Source organism: Octodon degus, unplaced genomic scaffold (genome assembly GCF_000260255.1).
Source record: "Octodon degus isolate 3935 unplaced genomic scaffold, OctDeg1.0 scaffold00311, whole genome shotgun sequence".
Lineage (NCBI taxonomy): Eukaryota > Metazoa > Chordata > Mammalia > Rodentia > Octodontidae > Octodon > Octodon degus.
The window spans coordinates 7,847-21,739 of NW_004524887.1; the positions used below are offsets into that span (position 1 = coordinate 7,847).

At 45.4% G+C, this 13,893-nt stretch overlaps 1 protein-coding gene across 1 annotated transcript in view; it reads right to left on the reverse strand.

Moving 5' to 3' along the window:
- The window catches only part of LOC101570139 (pancreatic lipase-related protein 2), a 17,193-nt gene extending 7,757 nt beyond the window's left edge, over positions 1-9,436 (reverse strand). Inside the window, exons 1-7 of the mRNA XM_004647538.1 lie at positions 9,388-9,436; positions 8,713-8,867; positions 6,701-6,826; positions 5,859-5,993; positions 5,334-5,445; positions 3,331-3,450; positions 2,256-2,375 (exon numbers count right to left, since the gene is read on the reverse strand). Coding sequence (XP_004647595.1) covers positions 2,256-2,375; positions 3,331-3,450; positions 5,334-5,445; positions 5,859-5,993; positions 6,701-6,826; positions 8,713-8,867; positions 9,388-9,436 — 817 coding nt within the window. The remainder of the gene's footprint in view (positions 1-2,255; positions 2,376-3,330; positions 3,451-5,333; positions 5,446-5,858; positions 5,994-6,700; positions 6,827-8,712; positions 8,868-9,387) is intronic.
- Between the last annotated feature and the right edge of the window lie 4,457 nt (positions 9,437-13,893).

The following is a 13,893-nucleotide window of genomic DNA, read 5'->3' on the forward strand; positions in this document are numbered from 1 at the left end:
ATATATATATATTGTGTCATCATAGGCCACACAACAGACACAGACACAGAGACAGAGAGACAGAGACAGAGAGACAGAGACAGAGGCAAAGACGCCAGAGAAAGACAGCATATACAACTGGCTCTCCTTATCTATGAATTCTGTAGTCTTAGAGTCTACCTATCATAAGTCAAAAACATAGTGAAGCCCATGAAGGTTATGAGTTGAACACATGGAAATTTTCTCTTGCTATTATTTCCCAAATATATATATATATTCAACTATTTATTGTATGAGGTATTATAGGTAACCTAGAGATGATTTGTACTACGCAGTAGGGTGCACATATGCTATATGTAAATGTTATACTATTGGATATGAGGGTAGGTTCTGGCTTTTTGTGGAATACCTGGATTCTGACGGATGATTCTATATGCATTGCAGAGCCAGACAAACAGAAGCACACAAAGATGGTGACAGCAGCTTTTGAAGAGATCCTGCATAGCTCTGCCAGCTACTAAAAGCCAGATTATCTGTTGCTTTTTCACTGGAAGTACGTATCCTGACTTCCACCTAGAAACCTTTCCACGTTTCAGGGTTGGCACTGAGTTCCCACGTGAAGTCAGCACTGGGCCCACCCACCACGATGGTGGATCGAGTTGTACCTTGTGCAGGGACGGTGGGCCACATGGCAGGACAGGCATGTCCCAGGCCAGGCAGCCTTCCCTGTGCTCCGTGGCCAGGCTGAGCAATTCCTCTGCTTCACTGTGCCAAACACAAGGCATCTATGCCCACTTTTTCACTGCATTTTAGTTCTCATCATTTTCTTTAGGCCAAAGTCATTTGGTTTAGAAAATTGATGTTTCATTTTTCAGCTACTCAGTACAAAACCTCCCGTGGAGTAAGCCACAGTAAGCCCACACTGGGGACTCTTCTGGGGTGATCTGGTGAGCTCGGGAAAGGAACACTGCCCTTTCGACCAGGGGAGGGGGTCGGGGGCGGGACTCGAGACCACAGTTCCACCTGCTGTGCCCACAGCCCAGCGCCTTCCGCCGAGACCAGGTTCTGTGTGCCTGCCCCAGCATTCATCACTGGACAGCAGAACCTGTTTTAAACTTAATTGTTTCTTTTATCCCAAATTGCTGCCCAGGGACCCCATAATAGAGAAGAGAGAGGATTTAATTGTTCCCAGTGCCCAGCACCTGGGCGATTCGGAGCACAGCACAATAGAAACGCACTGCAGCATTCATGGGCTTGTTCACTCTAAATTGCCTCTAATTAAACCTGGGCTCACTTCTATTATGTGTGCCCTTCTGGTCATTTCTGGGAGGGGCAGCTATTACTGTTACTTTAGGGCTCCTTCAGGGCAAGCTGAACAGCATGTCCTCCTAGAGTTACCTGGTGGGGGCTGAGAAGCCCAAAGCTCCATTTATTTTTTGGTGGATGCTGGTGGTAGCTTTATCGGCTTGCTCTCTGACACTAAGCAGAGGACTACAGTGCCACACAGGGCCACTCAATCACGTGCAACACAGTGTACTTAGTGCCCGCGACTTAGTCCTTAGCTGTGGGGAACTTCTAATTCAGAAAAATAAAAGCAAATAAAATGACTACAGATCAAAAGCCTCCTCCTCTGGTGAGCAAAACAGGCCCTCAGGAGGGGTGAGAAAAATAAAGGCCAGAAAGAAGGCGGCCCCCTGATGTTACCGTTACGGATCCTGCTCTTTAGGATGAACAGAAACATACAGGCTTGCTAGGATCCCCCTGGGCTCCCTGGCTCTGCAGACCCCACTGTGCACACACAGCCCAGACCTCGGAGCACATCCCTCCTCTGTCATCTGAACAGCTCAGCCCCCTTCCAGTTCTCAGGCCTGATGATGGCAAACAGCAAGAAAGTGACAGCCTCCAAACTCCCTTTACACTCTGCAGTTCAAGAAACAGATGGTGAAGCGAGGCCCAAGCCAGAGCTGGGGATTTGCCAACGCGCCCATCCAGACCTGTCTCAGCCTCCTCACAACTTGGGGAGGTGGCACAGTCTGGGAAGCAGAGCTGTATGATCAGAAACCAGGCGGAGATATATTGTGCCTTTGGACAAGCTATTTTAACTTTTCTGATTCCCCATTTCTGTAACTGTAAAATGGGGCAGCTCACAGCAACAATCTCATGGCACCAGTGTGCCCTAAGTGGTGGCAGATTCAGCATCACGGTGGTGGTTACCCCCCTACTCCCCCTCCCCCCAAGACACGCCAGTTGCTGCCTTCTTTTTCTTATTTACATACCTTCCCAGAATCCATTGACATCAATGATGGTTGAAACGATATTTTTCTCACATCCAGGCATATCTCTTCCTCCATTTGGAAAGAAATCCATATGGCCCACCTTCTGGCTCATGCCAAAACCTGAAACACAGGAAAAGGAAGGAAGCGGAGACCCAGGGTCCGAGTTAGACCACGGCCCAGTACTACGTCCAGCTCATCTCAACAGGAGCGAGAACCTTCTCGGCAAAGTCTCCCCTCAGCACAGGTACCACTGCCTTAACCTGTGTAGAAACTTGTCAGATAGAAACTTGGCAAGACAAGGCTGAAGGAGGAAAGACAGGAAGGGAGATGAGGGAGAAGCCAGGCTCTCGGTGAGGATGTGCAGTTGTGTGTTAGACCTCGCGAAGCCCTGGAGAATCCAGTGTACTCTGACACCAAAGACATGGATAGGCACCTATCTGGTGCAATTCCTATTACTTTGTTTCTTTTTAAATTTTTCTTTCCATATTATACTGCCATGCTGGATCAAATGGCATTCAGCACACATTGTTCCTTGGAGAGCCTCAGCATAATAGTTGGGAGCAAATGTTCAGTGCACCACCACCATTGCCATCACCTGTAAAAGTATACCCTGTACTGGCATATTTCATGAGTGGTTACATAAGAAAATGTAGAAAAATGATTTTAGAACAATTAAATACAAGGATATATTTAGTTTCTACAAAGGAAACTAACCAGAGCTTTGACAAAAGAAGAAAAAAATTAATTTGTTATTTTGTAAGTACAGGCCAAGTGTTAATAATAAATATATCTGCCACTTTAGACTTTCATAGACTGGGGAAAGTGTCAAGGTTTAGGGTGACAGCCTCCCAGGGACTATGAAAGGGTATTTTGTTCCATCTGGAACCATCTGTGTTGAGATGGCTGTTTATTTGGAGCTAGAATCTACTTTGACTGGTTGATACCTAAGCCATTCCTGTAGTTAGCCTTTTGAATAGCTTCCTTGCATGTGTGTGTGTTTTGGGGTAGGGGACTCTTGGGCCCAATGTTATCAGTCATAACCCTGGTCACCGGGGTGTGGGACCGAGGAACTTACCAAAGGAAGGAACTATGGGAGCAATATCTGTGTGAATCACGTCCACAAACATGGCGTCGGATGGATCCAGGCGAACCTCCTCAGGTGTGCCCTGGAAGCATGGCTCTGCTGGATCCAGCCCTGAAAGGGGAGGAGAGGACATGCTGCACTTTGAAAAAGACTTGGGCTTAAGCCCACACTGACAAGTGGACTCATTACTGAGGATTCCTGGGCAAAAGGCCGCAGACCTGCGTGATAGTGGCAGTTTCTGGTTTGCCTGGGAAGGAGGCTGGGACAGAAAGACAGGAATAGGGGGCTCTGTCTGTGGGAGAGCACTGGGAAATCCCTAGTTTCTGGCTCCGGGAGGGATGTGAGGGGACTCTTCGCAGACCTCATTTCCTCTTGCCTATTTTTTTCTCACACTACCACCTGGCGCTGGTTTCAGGGTCTGCAAGCTGTGAGGCCCCACGCGGCTGCTCCCCAGCCCCTGCGACTCCACACTTCTACTGCTTTGAGTTTTTCCTCTGCTTGGTGCTTCTCCTCCAGTCTCCCTGCACCTACATCTTTCTCCTCCACGACCCAGCTGCAAGACCATCTCAAGAAAACTTTAACTCCTTCTTTCCCAGCCTATTCTAGCCACAGTATATTATTTTTTGCCTACCTTATTTTGTTCTTTTTACCCATTGCTGGGTACAGCTCTTCATCATTTTTCTTTTAGATTAGACAGTGGTCTCCTCACTAGTTTACCCTTTTCCTGTTTCAGCCAATGTGGCTTATAACAGTACAAAACTTCTCTTATCACTCCCTTTCAAAGAACTCAGCCATCATTTTGCATTGCATTGCATTTATTTATTTATTTATTTATTTATTTATTTATTTATATTTTAGGGAAGGGTCTACAGGGTGTTCAGGGTCTCACTATTAGATTGGACTCATAGTGATCTGCCTGTTTACAGCCTCTCAAGAGCTGGAATTACAGGTGCATGCCACCATACCCAGTCTCTATTGCCATCTCAGCGTGCCCCGGGGGAACGGCTGTCCCAGGGAGGGAACCCTTGGCCCCTGAGCCTGCTTGCGGGTGCTTTAATCTGCTGAGCTATTTGATGGGCTATTTTTTACTTATTACTTTCACTTTGAATTTCATTTATCTACTTAATTTTCTGCTTCCAAGACTGGAAGGTGGATTTCCTAAGCAGAGGCTGTGCCTAACTCATCTTCAAAGAGAGGCAGAAGGTGGGGGAAAAATCACACACAGTGATCTACATTCTTGCCCTGGTTCTGCTCAAGGTCAAATATTTGTCTTTACTCAGAAAATGGGAACAAGGACATCTTGGAAACAAAAATTCTACATAACCGTGAACTGTTACCCTCTCTTCCCTCACTCGGGGCCTCCAGCAAAAGGAGAGCTCATCAAAATTCAACTTTTTCCTTAAATTCTATACTGAGGTGCTGGGGATGTAGCTCAGTGGTAGAGTACTTGCCTAGCATGCACAAGGCCCAGAGTTCAATCTCCAGTCCAAAAAAAAGCAAAACAAAACCAAACCACACCTATTTAATTGTACAAAATCAAGTTGTCCTTGTCTGCCCTGCAAGCATTCCTTCTGCCTAGGATCCACTCAGTCTTTCCTTCAGCTTCCATTTACTCATCGCTCAGTGTTCATTGAGCAAGTACTACCTGGAAGTCTCAACCAGACCCTTGCTGCCTCTGCCGGACAAAGCAAAGACACTGAAGAAATATTTGTGGAGCTGATGAAGTTTTAAAAATCATTTTTTTCTTTAATGCTCTTTAGAAATAATCCTGAGGCCATGGGTTCAATATACTATTGCATTTTTCTGTTTCATAAACCCATTTTTATTTGCAATCATCTAGTTTCTCATACACATTAAAATATTTGGGTAATTATTTGTAAATGAAAGCCCCGCCTAGGCTCCGCTCCCAGAAGACCAGCGCGGCCGCCCTTAGCCGCCATGGGCAGTGCAGGGCTGCAGGCTTCCCGGCGCGCTTGCTCAGGTGCCCTGCCTACCTGTGATCCTGCCCACGCGGCCCTCCAGCCTCCGGCCAGCCTCCCCTGCCGCGTGCGCGCCCAGGCTGTGTCCGATCAGGTGCACGTTCGCAGGCTCGTACCCCAGCTGCTCCTGCGGAGGAAGGGAGGGCGCTCGGGCTCCGCGGCTCCCTGCCCAGGCCTTGCGCGACCACGCTGAGCCTGCGGAGCGCGCCGCCACAGTGCTGACCAGCTGCCTCGGCGCATACAGCAGGCTGGGGGAGGGACCAGACTCTGACCCGGGCAGGACCGGGGTCCCCCTGGCGATCCCCCACTGGAAGGATGGAACCGCCTTGGCAGCCCAGCGCTTCTCCCATTCCTAGCACAGCCTGCAGGGAAGGGAAGTGGAGCTTGCAAAAGGTTAGGCCCCCTCAGCTGGGAATGCACGGGGGTCGCCTCCCGCCTCCCGAGGGGAAATGTGTGGGCTACTGGACTAGCCGTCCAGCCCGAGACCCTGGGTGCAGGGTGGCGCTTCCTTGGCCCAGGATGCGGCCACGCAGGCCTTACCGACAGCACTTGCACTAAGTAAGCCACCTCGGCGCCCACGACCCGGACATTCTGAACAGCCTGGCTGTACATGGCTAGAGACCCGCCCTGCCAGTCCACGCAGATGCAGTTCACTTTCTCCACTTGGAACATTCTCTGGGGAAGACAAAGGTGGGAATCCGCGCATCAAGCACTGCTGTGTGCCAGAGATCTATTAACCTCTCCCGGTCTCATCCCGAGGCTCCACATGGCACCAGGAGCTAGGTGCACTCACTCTGCTTAACGGGTATGGAAACAGAGGCTGAAAGGACCGCGTGGCCAGGCCTGACAGATGGTTACTGACACAGCCGGGTCCGAAGCCCACCTATCAGATCGAGTGAGCATACTCCTATCCAGCAAAGTTTACCAGTTAGCTCCCCAGTGGTTCCAGCCCCTCTCCAAGTACCCGGCACTCCCTGTGGCTAGTGGCTCCTTGTTTGCACAAATACAGACCCTTTCGGTTATCATAGAACATTCTATGGGACACAGGTACTTCAGAGGGCTCTATTTAAACTTTTAAGCAAAAGGCCATGCAGGCTTACATAGAGATGCAAATGTCAGGAAGTGTGTGTAGTCTGCACATCAGACCGTCTGACTAGGCTCAGGATCCCTTTCCCCTCAGAGGAGATGGCTGCCGAGGAACCGCTGGGCACGGAAAATTTGGGCAGTGGATGCCCTGAGAACCAGGCTTTCCTCAGTGGTGTTGGCCAGGAGCCCTGCCTCCCTGCGTTGGCCTCAGAGCCACAGGAATGCAGTCTCTGGATCTGTGTGCTGTGCATTGTTCTCCCCCGGGGAAAAGCCAGGTGAGGAGGGTGGGCCCTTACCCTGCACATGTCTGTCAGCCAGTTCTTCTCTCCATTGTCTATGAAGCCATGGATAATGAAGCGCGTCTTACGGTCTAGGTTGAAGTTGGAAGCCTCGATGGTGGCTGGATCAGTGGCAGTGATCAGCTGGTTTAATTAGAAAAAAAGATAAATTTGATTGTTGGTCTCTCCAATCTCAGACAGGGGCATTTTAGTGACAGTCCCAGGAAGAGACATCACAGAGTCAGTCCCCACAAAGTTGGGTCATAGGAGAAGGAATTCCTTTATCCCTCCACTCCTTCTAGAATTTGACTTTACTTTTTTGTTAAATTTTAATTTGTATCAGTCCATGCTTGCAGTGCATAATGGTTCCACTTCTGTGGCATGCTATGTACATGTACAAGATCTAAGTTCTTTTTCTGTCTCCATTTCTGGTGGGGATGTGGCTAGAATTCAGAAAGCTCAAGTTCATAGACTTTTCCTGGTAGGAAAAGATAGCAGGCTACCTGTAGTTTACTATTTCTCATAATGATGAAACTAGGCAACAAAGCACCCTGGAGTTAAAACCCTCCGATTATATCCTCAGTTGAAGTCACAGGTGTTGTCATGTCACATTAAAATAGTAGAACCCTGGCTGGAAGAAGCAAGTTTTAGGTGAGATTCAGCCTGTGCAGTCATGAGTCCTCCATGCCCATGGCCTTGCGCAGGCCCCCTTCGGCTAGGACAGCACCCCCGCCTGGAATCCCTGAAGGTTGCTGTCAGGGACTTTGTGCCTTTTCTTTTGTGTTTAAAATTGTGCTTTTCGAGGAAAGTGATCGATGATGTAGAGTGTGCCTAAGGAGAGTCACATGGAGAGAAAATACTCTCTCAGGCTTTCACAGAGAGCACATTGGCCAAGCAATGGCCGTGACTCATCCACATGGCCGCACTGACAAAGGTTCTACAATCTGAGGGACAGGATCTCAGGATAAATCCTGAGGGGATTTCACTGGCCTTCTCAGACCCAAAGGTACAAGTCTTGTTGCATAGGTCCTGCTTTACCTTGGTCTTAACCATCCAGTAGAAAAGTATGAAGACGAAATATAGGAAGTAAAACCATGCTGTTATGTTGAGCTGTGGGGGACTCAGGTCAATAATTTCTGACATTGCCAGTTGAACAGAAGACCCAATGCCATTATGGGCTACTGGACTCTTTTAGAATATTTTGCTGAGTTTACACACCTATAATAGTCAAATAACGGAACTTAGAAAAAAAGGGGTATACAGATGAATGCCCCTTTTGTATCTGTGTATTCAAAGTGGTTAGGATAGATATATAGTTACATTCTCTTAATGAATAGAATGATTTGTTCTAATGGTGTTTGTAAATAGGATCTCAAGTCCGCATCTTGTACAGCAATTAACCACTAAGAAGAATATATGCAGTGTGTTAGTTATTGAAACTGTACTACTGATTTGATTTGAAACTGTCTCATTGCTATCTGTTTATCAATAAAATTTTGAAAAAAAAATTGTGCTTTTCCTCCTGTCTCCTAGCTCTTCTGGAAGGATTTATATGCCTTCACCCTCACCGTCAAGGGACATTTTTCTCTCCCTCCCCTGTCTAGACTAGACCATACATAGGACTTTCCTGGGGATGTGCCTGGGCTTATCCACCATTCCCATTCATGCTCTTTTTTGAAGGGAATATGATGTTGATACTGCAGTGGCCTTGAAGGGCACCCGTGTGTGTGTGTGTGTGTGTGTGTGTGTGTGTGTGTGTGTCTGTGTGTCTGTGTGTCTGTGTGTCTGTGTGTGTCTGTGTAGGTTTCTAGGTTAGGCATCAGGTCCTTAGGTGTTTAAGACTGTCCAGGATCTCTAGATCTCATAGTGAAAAGACAGCATCCTCTAAAGTTCTAACCCCTCCCCCCAAAAAAAATAAAATAAAAAAAATAAAGTTTTAACCCAGGAATTATACCCCAGCCAGCCATGCGAGTGCTCCAGCCAGGGACCTGCACCCGGCCACCGTGCAGTCACCCCGCCCCCCCTCTTACTTGATAGTTGTTCTGATTTTCATTTGTGTACAGAAAAAACTGAGTGTTGATGCTCTCGGGGGAGGAGGGAAATAACTTCAAAGGCCTCCGAAGGGTCCCTGCCCACGGCTTTTCATTGGAGAAGCAGCCGAGGTGTGAATAGCAGACTTCCTTCCCTGAGGCAGGAAGAACCACAAACAGGACACAGGTGAGGTTTTTGGAAGAGGCAGTTTTTCTCTGTGCAGGAAGACTCTTGAGGTCAGAGCCAGGGCCAGCTGTGGCTGGGGGTGGCCTTTACCATTGCCATCAGTGTTCCCAAAACTGCTGTGGTGATAAGAATCACTTAGGCCTCGGGATGAATTTGTATTTGTGTGTTCGCCACACAAACACCACAATCACCCTGGGCCCTCCCTCCCAGATTCCCACTCAGAGCATCTTCCGGGGACCTGTAAACAACATTTACTCAGTATCCCTCATCACTGAGCAGGCCAAGGACTCGCTGGTCTCCATCCTGCTGCCTCACGCCGAGACCTCCCTGGTGGCCTTGGCCGCATCAAATATGATCTGATGTCAACTGTTTCCTAAGTGCCTGGGCACTCTGCAGCACAGACATGCAGTGGATTCCTCTTAGCATCTCTGTGACATGTAGCACAGGCTGTCACTTTCTCCCCAGAGGGATGGTGACAGGCTCCTCACCTCTGACGGTGGCCAGGAGGAGAAGGCCGGTGATCCACGCGAACAGCATCTGCGGGATGAGAACAGTCACACAGCTACCAGCAGCCCTGGACCCATGGGTGCAGGCATGAGGCTGGCACAGCAGAGCCCAGGGACAGTGGGCAGGCCAAGACACAGAGACCCAGTGGCCTGGGCCTTGCAGGACTCTCCTTTGGGAAAGAGACCCTGAGGTTGGGACTTCCCAGGGCACCTGGAGTTGGGCAGCACCACCCTGGAGCCCTGAACTGGGGTCTTCCAGTTACAGCTGCTTGTCCCCCTGAACCCCGTTCGCTAGCAGCCCAGCTTTGCCTACGCTGCTCTTTGTGCTCTCTCCAGGCGCAATGTAACTGTGACTTACCGTGCTGAGCTGAACTTTCACTCCTGTCCGGCAGGTTGGCTGTGGCTTTTTAAATAATCAGACTTGATCCTCTGCACTCCTGCAAGGAAAGGTCACTTTGATCCCTGGTTATCAAAAACACATAAAGCCAGTGCAATCTGGCGAGCAGAAATGTTTAGAAAGAGAGGAAAGGAAAAACTAACTTTGGGGTGGGGAGGGCTCTGTTAATTGGAAGTTAGCAGGTTCAGTTGCCAAAAGACTGTGTTCCCAAACTGCTAACAGGCACACACCGTGCTGTGGTGCCTCCCCCCCCTCAGATCGCTTCAGATACTGGAACCCCAATCTCACTGGTTGGCAGATGATGCAGGGCACTAGAGGAGCTGCTTTTGGTCAGTGAAGGGTGTGTGCTTGCGGATGAGTTTGGGGTTCCCCCAGAACCCTAGAACCTGGGCAGAGGCTGGAAAGGAAAGCAACTCTGCAGAGCAAGATGTGCTAATCGGTAAAACAAACACTGCTCACACACAGTGTTGCTTAGAATAATACGCTCTGTCCTTAGTTCACTTTGGAGCTGGCCTAACTGCACTTTGATGCAAACAGAGACGTGGAAGGTTTTTTGTTTCGTTTTTCCGGAACTGGGGATTGAACTCAGGCCCTTGTGCTTGCCAGGGAAATTATTCTACGGAGCCATCTCCCCAGCCCCTTGGAAGGTTTTTTTCTTTCAAAGCTAAGAGGAGACCCTTGGTGGATGGTGCGGTGCCTCCCTGTGGTTTTTTAAGCTGTCTTATTATTTCCAAGTTTGTTCAAACTGTGGCCAACTTTCTTTTCTTTTTTGAGTGAAGAGAAACTGTCTTGAGCTACTTACATTTTTTTTTTAAAAGGGGGGAAAGGCAGGTGGCAGGTTAGACACGCCTGCTTTAGGTGCACCAAAGGGCACTGAGCTTAATTTTAAAAATTTAAGTACAGTTTAATAAGTTCCGACAATATATACTCCTGTCACTGGCTAGCATAGGTCTTTGCTTTAGGGATAATAAAAATGAAGACTAAGACAACAGTAGAATTTATAGGCAAACACTTTAATGGAAAACAAGCTGAGTTGAGGGAAGGACAGATGCCAGCTTCTGGAATAGCTGGGGGCAGTGCTCTGAGAAGAGGATAGGATGCCCAGGAAGACGGACACACCTGGCTTCCCGGCTCTGGGGGTGCTTTCCGGTACTCTGGGGGTGTCCCCGTGAGCCAAGAATGTTCTGTTACCCTTATCTTGGTGGATAAGTTTAAGGCCAATAAGCCTTGGTTTGTCAACTTTTTCTGAATGAATAACATACCTATATCCAAAGGTTTAATGTAATAAAGGAGAGAATGAAGGTCATGCCTTGTTCTACTTTTAGTCAGTTTTTGCCATGTGGAGGCCCAAATCGCTAGTCGAGGGTTCCGCAAAAACTATTTTAAAATCCTTAATTGTTTCAGAAGAAGATATAAATTGTGTTTTTAGCAAGAAACAGGTGAAGGGCTCAGGAATCTGTTTGTCTTTTGTGTCTATTGTGGTCTTTCACTGTGCTATGTCCTGAGAGACATTTATCCTTTAGTGAATTTTAAAGGAAAATATTTTTCTTTTGCAACTCTTTTTCTTATTTTAATGAGGAAAAAAATTGAAAATTTAATAATTAACATGTAAATAAAAAATTAATAGTTAACATGTAAAAGTAACAAAGCTGTTTTAAAGATTTTTTTAAACTATTGCATTGAAAAAGGAGGGGGAAAAGGGCAGGTGGCAAATTAGACATGTCTGATTTAGGTGCACTAAAGTGTTATTTTGTGCTTGATTTAGGTACAAAAATAACAATAAAACAAAGTCCCCTTCTGGGTATCTTTCCAGAAGAATTAAAAACACCATACCTTCTAATGGTGTTTGTAAATAGGATCACAACTCTGCATCTTGTACAGCAATTAACCACTAAGAAGAATATATGCAGTGTATTATTTGTTGAAACTGTACTTCCGATTTGATTTGAAACTGTCTCATTGCTATCTGTTTATCAATAAAAATTTGAAAAAAAACACCATACCTCAGGCACAATTTATAATAACTAAATCTTGGAAACACCTCAAATGCCCATCAACTGAGTCGATAAAAAAATGTATTTTTATATATAATGGAGTATTACTCAGTCATAAAGAATGATAAGCTTGAGATTTTTATAGGTAAATGGATGCAATTTGAGACCACATTCATAAGTGAAATAAACCCACATGTGTAAGCATTGTATTGTCTCATTTGTGTGAAAGACTTAATGAGTAAATAAGATCCAAAATATATGATAGATATTGTGAATTGGGAAGAAACTGTCCAAGAGAAGAAGGGCCTGGGGAGATAGCTCATGAGTTCAACCCCTGGTACCACAAAAAAAAAAAAAAAAAAAAGAGAAGAGAAGAAGAGAAACTGGTGGAGTGAAGGAGAAAAGAAGGAGGGGAACACACACACACACACACACACACACACACACACACACACACGGTAATTAAGACAGCTATACAGCTAGTTTCTTAGCTTACCAAAAAGAAAAATTTTTGCTAATACTGTTTCAAGAATACTTCAATCAATATCCTGTACTCTGAATAACAATGTCATAATTGTGCTCTTGTACAATTTTTGTTACTCTCATATTAGCCATGGGATCTGTGATTCTAGTTGTTTAAGGAGTCTCCACATTGATTTCCACAGTTGTTGCACCAGTCTACACTCCTACCAACAGTGAAGAAGGGTTCCTTTATTCCCCACAACACTCCCAGCATTTGTTACCAGTTGAGTTTTCAATGATCACCGTTCTTTCTGGAGTGAGGTGGAATCTCAGTATTGTTTTAATTTGAATCTCTTGAATGACCAACAACGTTGAACACTTTTTCATGTACTTATTTGCCATTTGTATTTTTACATCTGAGAAGTTTGCATTCATTTCTGATGCCCATTTATGGATTAGGTCTTTGAATTTAGGGGATATGAGTTTTTTTTTCAATTCTTTATGTGCTGTAGATATAAGTCCATTGTCTGAGGGACAACTGGCTGAAATTTTTTCCCCCATTTTGTGGATTGTCTTTTCACTCTTTTGGTAATGCCTTTTGTTGTGCAAAAGCTTTTTAATAAGATGAGATCCCATTTGTTGATTCTTTGAAGTATTTCCTTATGCAGCTTGGTTTAGTTCATGAACTCTCTGCCTATTTCGATGTCTTTAAGATTTCTACCTACATTTTCTTCCATGAGATTTTGTATTTCTGTTTCATTTTTTATCATTTGATTCATTTTGACTTTAGTGTGTAGTGATGGACACGGGTCTAATGTTAGTCTTAACATGTGGAAAGCCAGTATTTCCAGCACCATTTATTAAAGATGCTATCTTTCTTGAAGTGTTTGGCCCTGTTGTCAAAGATAAGGTGGCTGAGTATGTTTGTAGTTGTGTCTGCATCTTCTAATCTGTTCTGTTGATCTTCAGATCTTTTTTGTTCTTTGCTAGTACCATAGTGATTTTATCCCAGTAGTTTTTTCTTATAATTTCAAGTAAGGGGTTGTGATGCTTCCTACCTTGCCTTTGTTGACCAAGATTGCCTAGATCTCTTCTGTTTCCAGAGAAATTTTAAGAATATTTGCTCTAGTTCTATGAGTTATGTTAATAACATCAATTAATAATTAATTGATTGGGATTGCATTACATCAATATGACAGTTTTGGTATAGGGCTACTTTCACTTTGTTTCTTTTTCCTATGCTATTGTAAAGGATGTGGTTTCCCTGATTTCTCTCTGTGTGAGTTTGTTGTATATGGGAATGCTATTGATTTTTTTTAATGTTGACTTTGTATCCAGCTATGTACTGAATCTTTTTAAATCTAGAAATTGTGAGAAGGTATTGTTATTTTCAGATGATATGATACTCTACATAAAAGATCCCCAAAACTCTACTGAAAGACTTTTGGATTTATTTTAATTTTTTTTTTCCTTGTTAAAAAAAACTTTATTCATAAACACAAAATTCATGAATTGTATTTCTTTTCAGAAGACAAAAGACTAGAATTATTTTGTGCATAGCTCATTTTAGGTTTCAATCTTGATTACTGATATTTATATTGTACTACTATTTGTACTATGTACACTTACATTAAA